General features: G+C 38.7%; 1 protein-coding gene across 9 annotated transcripts in view; it reads right to left on the bottom strand.

The window, feature by feature from the left end:
- LOC132397404 (doublecortin domain-containing protein 1-like) overlaps nt 1-12,319 on the bottom strand; it is a 544,514-nt gene that overhangs the window by 322,970 nt on the left and 209,225 nt on the right. For all 9 annotated transcript variants that reach the window (XM_059976139.1, XM_059976134.1, XM_059976131.1 and 6 more), the window contains one exon: nt 4,909-5,001. In XM_059976139.1, the coding sequence (XP_059832122.1) occupies nt 4,909-5,001 (93 nt within the window). The remainder of the gene's footprint in view (nt 1-4,908; nt 5,002-12,319) is intronic.

Raw genomic sequence — 12,319 nt, 5'->3', positions numbered from 1 at the left:
AGCAGTATCCAAAGTGGTATACATGGGGGTACTCTGCACTGGCTTCTTAACCCCTTTCCCCTTTCTGACTGACACCCAGTTTCCTGTATCCTGCACCTTGGGTGTAGCCACCTTTCTAGATCTCCTATCGATCACCTCCTCAGTCTCCCAAAGGATCCAGAGTTCATCCAGTTCCAGCTCAAATTCTAACGTGGTTGTTAGAAGCTGCAATTGGACACACTTCCTGAAGTTGTAGTCATCATGAATACTGGAGTTCTCCCTGCTCCCTACAGTCTCCAAGAGGAGCATTCAAATATCCTGCCTGGCATCTCTACTGTCCTAGCTCAGCAAGTATAAAAAAGGGGGGAAAAAACCTGAAGCTTTTCTGTTCTTTGCTTTCTCTGACTGAAGCCTCTCTTCACCGAAGCCTTGAAGAGCTATAGCCTCAAGATCACCACTCTGACTCTGTCCGTTCAGACAATGACCACTGTGATTGCCCTTAATTTGTACTTTAATTGAGTACTGTGTCTGATTTAATAAATCGGCTGAACAATCCCAAATGCCGATTGTTTGCTGGTCAAAGCTCTTTTTTGCTGTTGCAAACCGCTGCAGCATTTTGAACTTAGGCATTGAACCTGATTGAAGTCCCCTCCTCTCAGAACTTCCGATGTTCGAAATGGCCGCTGGTCAAAGCACATAGGGCAGACAATCGACAATGTGATCCATTGCTTTCTTTAAACTTGATAGTGTTGCGGGTTTGTATCAAAGGGTAACATTCAGAGTCACGAAATAAAAAAAGGCCTGTTTCATTGGCATTGTGGATATCTTCTGCTCAAAATTTTTGAAGTGAGTTGGGGAATTTTATAGGTTTCCATGTTTTAGCTCTTACAGCATCAGCACTATCTTTCTCGCCGTGTGCTTTCTTGAAATTAATCTGGTGTCGATATTTCCATGATCCAGTTTCTTAGCCAGCTCGTCTGACTTGCTTTTTAACGTTGGTCCACTGACACGCACACCTCGTCTAGTTACAATGAAAAGGCATTGATTGAGGGTTTCTTCAACATTTGGATCCTTACTTTCATGCTTTCGCTTTTGGGATGTTCCCTGTTGTCCTTCGCATAATGCCAATTCTTCTCACAGTTTATCTTGCTGATGTACCAAGCTTCCAGTTGTAGATTTTGACACCAGTTATCTCTGGCAGCTAACCATGAGTAGTTTTAGACAGATGACTTTTAATTTGGCCCAGTACATTAGTATTTTTGGCTAGTGCCAAATGGGGTACAACAGTAGCATAGCAGTTAGCACAACATCATTACAGCTCATGGTACCGGAGTATCAGAGTTCAATCTTAGCATCGTCTGTAAGGATACTCTATGAAATGTGTGAGTTTTCTCCAGGTGTTCCAGTTTCCTCCCACAGTCCAAAGGCATACTGGGTAGGTTAACTGGTCATTGTAAATTATTCCGTGATTAGGTTAGGATTAAATCAGGGCTGTCAAGTGTTTTGGGAGGTGCAGATCAAAGGGCCAGAAGGGCTTATTCTGTGCTGTGTCTCTAAGTGAAACAAAATTCTTTTTGTGGCAGCCTGGCAAGGGTCTGATATTTTTTAAGTAGAAGTAAAACACAAAATGATCAAAAATCACTGTTTTTCGAATTGACGTCCATCAGCCCAAAAGGAGAACATAACACATACACATGTGACTGATGCTATTTAAAAACGGTTTGCTCTAAGCACAGACTACTGTCTAACAGCTATATGTGGCTGAAGCTACATTTGTAGTTACAGACCATTTGGAAACAGTCTCCTGTCCCAATGACATGTTTAGTTTGTATAAAGTGAAAACAGTAATATTAGTGCACTAACTCTACATTGTCACCATTACATGCCGTGTTGTATGACGTGGGCAATCAGGGTCTTCCCATAACTATGATTGTTCTTGGGCAAATTTTTCTACAGAAGTGGTTTACCATTGCCTTCTTCAGGGCAGTGTATTTACAAGAGGGCTGACCCCAGCCACTGTCAATACTATTCAAAGATGGTCAGCCTGACATCAGTGGTCGCATAACCAGGACGTGATATGCACCAGCTGCTCATACGACCATCCACCACCTGCTCTCATGGATTTGTGTTCCTGACTGGGGGGCTAAAAAGGTGCTACACTTTGCCCAAGGGTGACCTGCAGACTAGAGAGGGAAGAAGCACCTTACACCTCCTTTGTTAGAGAGCTGCTACCCAAACTCTACATATGGACATTTAATAATTTTTACACAGAGTGGTGGATGCATGGAGTGAGCTGCCTGGAATGATGGCACAGTCAGATACATTGGGGATACTTATAGATGTTTATATAGGCACACAAGTGTGAGGGAAGTGGAAGGGTATGGACATTGTGTAGGCAGAAGAGATTAGTTGGCCATTTCATTTCTAATTTAATTTGTTTAGCACAACATTGTGGGCTGAAGGGTCTGTTCTTGTGCTGTATGTTCTAATTCAGAAGTTCACCATTAAGCTTAAGCACAAAAACTCATCAGAGTTTCAATGGTAAATCAGATCACTTGAACGTCCATGAACTATTCGCTTTGTATTCTGTTATTTTCCAAAAAAAACCTTTGATTTGATGCCCAGTAGCACAGATGCAGATTGTTCAATGGGGTTGAGACTATATTTTATTTGTCTTAATTGGCAAGCAGTTTGGGCCCCTTACCTGAGAAAGGATGTGCTGGAGAGGGTGCAGAGGAGGTTCGCGAGAATGATTCCAGGAATGAATGGGTTAACATATAAGGAGAATTTGATGGCTCTGGGCCTGTACTTGCTGGAGTTTATAAGAATGAAGGGGGATCTCATTGAAACCTACTGAGTGTTGAAAGGCCAAGGCAGAATGAATATAGAGAGGATGTTTCCTATAGTGGGGAAGTCTAGGACCAGAGGGCACAGCTCTGAAGAGAAGAATGTCCCTTTAGCACAGAGATTAGGAGGAATTTCTTTAGCCAGTTGGTGGTGAATCTGTGGAATTCATTGCCAAGGATGGCAGTGGAGACCAAGTCATGGGGTATGTTTCAAGTGGAAGTTGATAGATGCTTGATTACTATGGAAGTCAAAGGTTACAGGATGAAGGCAGGATAATGGGGTTGAGAGAGATAATAAATAAACCAGGATGGAATGGTGGCGCAGACACAATGGGCCAAATCACTCAATTCTGCTCCTATATCTTATGGTCTTAGTTTACCAATTAGAGTTAAATTACTGAATTATAATGAAAGGACATCAAATAAATCTTCCCCCTTCCTCTATCCCCCACTCTGACTTTTCACTTCTTCTCACCTACCTATTACATCCCCCGGTTCCTTCTTCTGGCCCTTTCTCCTATGGTCCACTCTCCTCTCCTAACAGATTCTTTCCTCTTCAGCCCTTGCCCTTTCCCACCCACCTGGCTTCCCCTATCACTTTCCAGCTAGCCTCCTTTCCCTCCCCCCACCTTTTTATTCAGGCATCTTCCCCCTTCCTTCTCAGTCCTGAAGAAGGGTCTTGGGCTAAACATTGACTATTTACTCTTTTCCCCAGATGCTGCCTGACCTGTGGAGTTCCTCCAGCATTTTGTGTGTTTTGCATAAAATACCCCTTGATGCTATGGTGTGTGACATCAGTGTACAATCCTAGAATATCTGACTCCATTACTGAGCCTGCCAAGTCTGCTCAATTAATGTTGAGCAGAATTTCAGATTCACACACTTACATCCCTTGTCTCACAGCACAACTCCACAATTCCATTTTACATTTCTAACTATTGTTTTAATTTATTTAGAGATACAGCACAGACAGGCTCTTCCAGCCCATAAGCCACACTACCCAGCAACCCACCTATTTAACCCTAGACTAATCACAGGACAATTTACAGTGACCAATTAACCTACTAACCTATATGTCTTTGGACTGTGTGAGGAAACCTGAGCACCAGGAGGAAACCTATGCAGCCATGGGAAGAACACACCAACTCCTTACAGATGGCGCTGGAATTGAACTTTGAAGTCTGATGCCCTGAGCTGTAATATCATTGTGCTAACCACTACACTACCCGATTGTGCAATATAACCATTCAGAATTTACCCAAACTCATAAAAGTTACTTTATCTATCCTCTTTCATGTTTTATTTTATAAATGCTTTCAAACAAATTACTGTCCAAATATGACATATTTTTTTCTTTTAAAAATATCTCCAAGTTATATTTTGGAATTCAAACTATTTCTTCTTTAGTTGATATGTAGCTTGCAAATGAAAGTAAAAGTGAGAAGTTTTTTTATACTAAAGAAATTTTATAAATCCCACTTTCCAATATTATAAAGATATGACCATGTAAATTAGGAAAGCATGCATTTACTTATTGAATCAATTATTGTTGCGACTGGTGATTTTTTTGTGTGTGGTTGTACTTCCTTCGCTCATTGTAAAATGCAGCTATTACCTTGGCTGAATGGCTATAAACTACAATATCAAGAATTCTCTTTTTAGTCCAGTCTTCCCCGCCCCCATCAGCTTCCACAAACTCAAGCTATCTGAATAGAGTTAAAGACAAAACTTGGCCTTTCTCGACCCCACATAACTAGCCCTGTTCATATTTCAATCTGTTTGTGTGTAAAGGCAGCCAGTCACATGAAAAGCTAAGCCACCTTCCGCCAACTTTTTTCCAACCATCATCTTGTTAGCCACAAGCCCAGCTTCGTAATCTACAAGGTTTCTTGTGCCGTGAACTTTCCTCAGAATTAGAAAATGCACACCATAAAACATAGGTTCTCCCTTGTGCAACAACACTGTGTTTTTCTTTGGATGGTTGGGGGGGGGGGATGAGAAGCACCCATTTTGACCCCTCCCCCACAAGGACTAATTTCTACTTTGTTTGATAGAAAAAGAGCAATAAAATAACAGTTCTCACATTTTCACTTATTTTATACAGTTCTCCTGTAGCCATGGAGAGGAGGTTTTTGTTCAAGACCTTCCCTGCACGTCCATTCAAGGCATGATATACCTAGAAAGAAAAGAATATTTTAGAATTTGATATTCAGCTATGTCTTTAATAATTGCCTTCCCTGCCTTCATATTTATGTTAGTTGCTTGCAATTAGTGAATTTATTTCAACAGATCGAGCCATCTCTGGTGAAATCCCTTGGAAAATTCAGCAACAATTTATATGAATCCTTCAGAAAGACTTATTGTTTTTACAAATTTGCCACTGTGGCAACTATTTTCAAATAAAAACCATAAAGCTTACAATTGATTTTCTTTGTTGGGCTAAATTTTACAGTCAGTTCTCAAGAATTTCTATCATGATCAGGCATGCAACATTTTTTAACTTAAAATACCTTTCTATTCTGACTTAATTTAAAATTCTTGATAATGTACAAACATTGAAATACACAGTGATGGTGATAGTCACAATGTAAACATTTCACATATCGAGCTGCAAACTGAATATTGGAAAACTCAAGATTAAATGATATAATATTCTGAACAAAACAAAATCTCAAAATATGAATAGTTTTCAAATTGTACTTGCTTCATTGTGTGACTCACATTGAAGAGTAAATATAAATACCTCAGGTTTCTGGTTTAAAGATTACTCTTCTATAAGCCTTTTTTTACAAAGCTAAACACAGATCTATATAGCTGCAGAGAGCCAATTTCATTCAATTAGAAATGAAACTGTTTTTATGCTATGCCAAGCCATAATAGCATTTTATGTTCAATGGATGATGCCCTGATACGGTTTATTTGGTTGGAACCCATTCATCGGTGTGAGCATGTAATTCAATGAATTTGCCTCTCGATACACAATTTGGCAGAGGAATTCATTTTCTTTCTGTTTGGTAATATGAATGTAATTGTTTGAAAAAGAACTTCATATCATGTATACATTTATATTAACAACCGCAATCGGGCGAAAGACTGATTATGCTAGCATTCATATCTACCCACATGAAACTCCAATGCCCTCTTGCCGTACAAAAGACTGGGACAAATTACTTATTTATATATACAGAACACACTCATAATGGCCAGCTGCAGGTATTTTTGGAAAGTGCATTTTAATAAGCTTCTATTCACTGTGTACAAATGGGGAAGAAACAGTTTACACTATAGAGTTAAACGCATAGGGCTTCCCATTCTACCGGCGAAATCAATCATTTGTCCAGACTGTGGGAGTCAGATTTAGTTAGTGAAAAGAGACCCATATATAAACAAGTCAATAACTCATTGTGAGCTATTGTTGGTCTGAAGCAGTGTGCTTACAAAAAGCTGGCCCACTCTTCTTAGAATGAGTGTCACTATATTCAGCAGTGGGAGAAGTCCCTTTGTTTCTATTGGGTACTGGCTGGAGTTTATGTATGGGAAAGAGAAATGACCGATTAGAGTTCCCCCCTAAAAAAGCCTTTGCCACCATCATACACAGAGCTTAGCCTTCTTTATTTACATTGAACATATTCTGCTAAATGTGAGCAACTCATTTTAGATGTGACATTACACCTACTTACCTCTTTAACACCACTGAGACTGAAACCTACACTTCAACATCGAAATAACTAGCTACGCTTACAACAGCGAGAGATTTCCTCAAAAGAAACACACCTCATGCTGGTGTAGTTAAAACAACAGTAATGTCACAAATTTTGAAATTTGATGTAAACAACATGAGAGGCTAACAGAGAAGTTTGACAGTTTGCAATAGTTGCTGGCTGAATTGTTTAACTTTTAAATGCACAATCTCTCTTGGGTTATTGGAAAGTCACTGTATAAATGTGCAGGAAGAAGTAGAATTACCCTTGATTTTCTTGCTTATAATTTTCACCAGTATTTAAATAAGCCATCACACAAATCGTAGGACCACAGCTCATCTATTTACAGACTGGAGAGTAATTTCCAAACTACCAGGGGCACGCTAATCACAAAATGACCCATGCTGGAGTGGGAGTCTTTCTAACGTTAAATGTTTCATACTTTGCAACAAAAAGCAGAGCCTACATATGGTTAATCTTGCAGAATTATTCAATCTTGCTTAATAACCAACTAGGACAAATTCCTTATTAAACTCAAGAGAGCAACCAAACTCAATTTTCCTTCTTAGAGTAATGATTTTTCTCTTCCTATTTTGGGACAGCCTAATTCTGAAACTTGCTGCTAACCTCATGCCTCAACCTGGAAGGTATTTTCAGCCAGAGGCAGTAAAGCACTGAACAAAAATAGAACACAAATGGAATTTTGACTCTGTCTTCCTACCTCCCTTGAAGCTATTTTGCTGTCACCTAGTCATCTTAAAACCCAATAAGGAAGAGTTTGCTACTGTGGTGTCAGTGAAAGCAGAACCAAGAAGCAATTCTATATAGTTAAAACTGTTTTTACTTTGTTTTATATTATCATTATTACCACATCTATTGGTGCAAATTCTTTACAGCACTCTCACTGGAAAAGAAAGAGTTTAAACTAAACACACACAAAATACTGGACCCTTCCCCCAAAATGTCAATTCTTTATTCCTTTCCATAGATGCTGCCTGACCTGCTGAATTCCTCCAGCATTGCATATGTGTTACTCTGGATTTCTGGCATCTGCAGAATCTTGTGTGTTTAAAATACACAGAATACACAATTTCAGAATCTGCAGAACCCCTTGTTTAAAACACACAAGCATCCCTTGTGTTTAAAATACATAAAATATACAATTCCAGCATCTGCAGAATCTTTTGTACTGAAAATCTTGAGGAGAATGCACAAAGTGTTGGAGCTCTGTAGGTCAGGTAGTATCCAAATGAAGTGTCTTGGCCCAAAATGTCAACTGTTTATTCCTCTCCAAAGAAAAGTTTAATTTATTTCTTAGAAAATACCCAAAATATACTTTTTGACTTATCCCTTTCCATAGATGCTGCCCGACCTGCTGAGTTCCTCCAATGTGTGGGTATTGCAATGGTTGTCCAGTATTTGTAGAACATCTTGTGCTCAAAATATATTGTGGACTTTCATATAGCTGAATTGAGACCAGAGAATACATTAGAATGGAAGTTGTGCAAGTGAAAAAAAAAGCTTCAGGAAAAATACATTTAAAAAGATGATATAATAGAGATTTTAATTTGAAGACCTACAATCCGGAGATTGCTGTTCTGAAAATAATAATTCTGGATTAAAACCAATTCCTTTCTGCCTTATCTGTTGGACTCGTTATTTTTTTTCCCCTGTAGTATAAAGTCTGACCTAGCCTGTGAAGCTTGGAGTTGGCAGCTGTGATTGCAGTGCAGATTTCACACAGTGTAATTACTGCAGTGACACTAGGACTGAGAGGTAGAGAGAGAAAAGACCCTACAGGTTATTAGTACTAAACACTGGGAGGAATCAACGAGAGTCAATGCGTAATTTTGAGGACGATCAAGCCTCATCAGGAACAGCAGGGAGGAAAGTGCTCTACTTCATCATCTCACTCTTCTACTTTTGTTGAAAATTACAGTAATTAAAAAAGAGCTAAGTACTTCTCAGGCAAGGGGTCTTTTTCTTCATCCATCACCTTCTAGTTCAGTGCTGATTTTGCCTGACCTTTTCTGGTGAAGTCTATCAGAGTCACCACGGATCTTTGTTGAGTGCTTCGCTAAAAGCTAATTACTACGCAGCGGATGATTTGTATTGATCAGAAAAGGTAGCGCAGTAAATGAGAGAACCAACACCCAGGCATTGGCAATCGAAAAGTAATTCCTGCCCCATAGAAACCAGCTCTTCTACCTCACTTATTAGAAGCAGCTGTGATGTTTTCAATCGATAGGCAGCGATGGATTGATTCTTTTGACTAAAATCTTTCTTCCGTGATGGGTACAATCAGTGGCCTGGGACATCAAAGGTTCTGATCCAAATACAGTACCCTGGGTCCCTCAGCTTTCTGTTGGCACACAGCCATAATGCTAGAAGCAGTGCGAGCCTTTAATTTTAAATTGAGTTATTGCCATTACTTCAAAATGTGCGGCATTAAATTTTTAGTTTTTATGTAAACAGAGTATCAAAATTATATTTTAAGTACAGTTTCTAAAATGATAGGTCTGAATTAAAACCAAGTCCTTTCCTTTCTGTCTTATGTTGTAAATGTAGAGATTGATTTACCACAAGACTATTTCAAAATATTTTTCCTTAAACTGAAAGGATGAATTCTTGAAAGCAAGCACTCTGTAATTCCTAGCCTTGGATATAATACCAGAATCAGAATCAGGTTTGATATTTCAGGCATATTTCATGAAATTTGTTGAAATATCTAAATATTATTGAAATATTAATTATTAAATATTAAAATCACATGACCAAATGTAAATATTTCAAACAAAATAATTTTAATTTATTAGATATATTCTCACAGATTCCAGAAATTCAGATGAAAAGTAGAGGAATAGTTAATGTCCACACTAAATATTTCCAATTTTAACCAGTCAGACAGAAGAACTAATTTGTTTAACACAAGTAGGCATAGGCTGGTTTAAGACATCACAGAAAGGGATGTTGTACAAAAATATTGAAATACAATAATTATTCTAAACTGTAAGGTCTGCTGAGAAGAGACTTTAAATAAAACAAATTATCTGCAGCTGAAAGATTAAGAAAGTTGAACAAATGAGCAACTGTATGCGTCTATTGATGCCTACCTGCATTGTCTAACCCTGATGTCTGTACCTGGACAGCAAAATGCTCAGGAGAGGGAAGAAACAACTTCAGACCTTAAAATCAACTTCCTGCCACCAAAGTGAAAGTATCAAAGCCGGCTGAGGTCTCACATAGAAAGAGGCAAGTTGCAGAGGATGTGATGAAGGATCGCAAAACAAAATGACTAATGGTCATGAACTTTTAGAACGCCAAGTGTGATTTTAGTCTGCCAGTGAGTATTTTGATGAACTCTGCTTTATAATAGCAATTCCCCCTTTAAGTCTTGAATGCTTCCAGCATGAACACCCGCACCCCTTCATCAGCTGCTTCTGCCTGGTGAGATTTCTGTTTGCAGCCTCTCTATTGACACCATGGTAGGTGTTCATACAACAACTTTATTTCCATCAACCAGAAAAAAGTCTGCACTGATATACACTGAAGTGCACTGTGCTTCACGTCTGTTGATGCTTTATTTTATAAGAATCTAGGCAACAGGAAGTGGGAGGATGAGAGAGAGAAGAAGAAAGAAATGAATGGAAGAGGAGGGAGAGTTAAGAAGAGAAAGGAGAGAGAGGGAGAGAGGAGGAGAGGGTGTAGGGACAGAGAGAGTGAGGGGAAGAGAGAGAGAGGAAGGGGTGTAGGAATAGGGACAGGGAGAGAGTGAGAGAAAGAGAGAAAAATAGAGACAGAGGGAGGGGTGGGGAGAGTGAGAGAGAAAGAACAAGTGTGAGAGAATGAGAGAAAAAGACAAGAGACAGAGAGGAAGAGGATGGGGATAGGAAGAGAGAGAGATGGGGGAGAGAAAGAGAGAAATGATATGTCTCAGTGGAACAGTCAAATGTATTTATTCCCCTGGCAAGTACAGAAGTTTTCAGATTTCTATTATTGCATTTCAGACCTTCCAAAGTTATTGACAATAGTTACCTGTTCTCAGCAACCAAAATACAGCTCAGGTAAGAATATAATCCATACTATACAAAATACAATTTTATCCTTCAGTGCTACAAATGGAAAATCTTATTTCTCAAAGGCCTCAAAGGGTGCCAAAGTTATTTTTGTACTAGCACTTTCATTGTAGAAATAGTTCGAGAATCTATTTAATATAACCTTTGTTTCAATATATCAAAGGAAATTTTACAAGTTTGAGAAGACATTCTGTAAGATTAGTGCTACTTTGATTTTGGTTTTCATTCCTCCATTGCTAGCTTAGTGTCATATTACTTGGACCTAATTAGGTCAAATACTTTCATGCTAACATAATTGTTTAATTCCAGGCTTTTTCATGTTATTAATCTTTCTTGGTTATTTATTTTCCAGCGATCTTACCTTTTGTTAATCATTTCAATAATCTACTTAGAAGTAAAATGTCAGCTGCATTTGCCCTTGAACTTTAAGAATAAGGTTTCTTTTTCACCAATGCTAAATTGTTGCAGTACACTCAGTGGCCACTTTATTAGGTACACCTGTACATCTGTTTGTTAATGCAAATTTCTAATCAAACAAGCATACAGCCATGGTCAAGAGGTTCAATTGTGGTTCAGACCAAACATCAGAATGGGAATGAAATGGTTGCTGAGGATGGTGACTTTGACCATAGAATGATTGTAGGAGCCAGACAGGGTGGTTTGATTATCTCAGATACTGCTGATCTCCTGGGATTTTCACACATGACATTCTCTAGAGTTTACAGAGAATGGTATGAGAAACAAAAAACATCCAGTGAGTGGCAGTTCTGTGAATTAAAATGCCTTATAATCAGAGAGGTCAGAAGAGAATGGCCAAACTGGTTTGAGCTGACAGGAAGGTCAAATAACCAGGTGTATTAACAGTGGTGTGCAGGAGGGCATCTCTGAATGCACAACATATCAAATCTTGAAGTGGATGAGGTACAGCAGCAGAAGACCAAAAATATATACTCAGTGGTCAATTTATTAGGTACAGGAGGTACATAATAAAGTGGTCAGTGAGTGTATGTTGCATTATTTGGTTCCAGGGTCCATTGAGTGTTGTTTTCCTTCATTTCAAGCTAAGGTGGCTCCTCAATTGATATTTGTACATTAATTTTTATCCATTGTGAATGGGAAATGAATGTCACTTTACCACCATCTCATTTTCCCCTGTCCCATCCTTCACTCAAAGTTCAAAGTAAAGTTATTGTCAAAGTACATATATCTATATATATCAAAGTCTCTATATACAAACCTGAAATTCATTTTCTTGTGGACATATTCAATAAATTTATAGAATAATAACCATAACAGAATCACTGAAAGACTACACTAACATGGACATTCTAACAGTACACAGAAGACAACAAACTGTGCAAACACAAAAAGAAAGTAATAATAGTAATAAATATATAAGCAATAAATATTGAGAACATGAGGTGAAGAGTCCTTGAGAGTGAGTCCATTGATTGGGGGAACATTTCAATGGTGGAGAAAGTAAATTGAGTGATGCTTGGCCTGCTGAGTTCCTCCAGCATTTTGTGTGTCTTGCTTGGATTTCCAGCACCTGCAGGTTTTCTCGAGTTTGTACAGTTGAGTGAAGTTACCCTTTTTGGTTCAAGAGCCTGATGGTTGAGGGGTAAGAACTATTCATGAGCCTGGTGATATGAGTCCTAAGGCTCCTGTACCTTCTTCCTGATGGCAACGGTGAGAAGAGAGCATGTCCTGGGTGGTG

The sequence above is a fragment of the Hypanus sabinus genome, chromosome 7, assembly GCF_030144855.1.
Source record: "Hypanus sabinus isolate sHypSab1 chromosome 7, sHypSab1.hap1, whole genome shotgun sequence".
Lineage (NCBI taxonomy): Eukaryota > Metazoa > Chordata > Chondrichthyes > Myliobatiformes > Dasyatidae > Hypanus > Hypanus sabinus.
The sequence above is the reverse complement of the archived record's forward strand: the minus strand, read 5'-3'. Positions and strand labels throughout refer to the sequence as shown.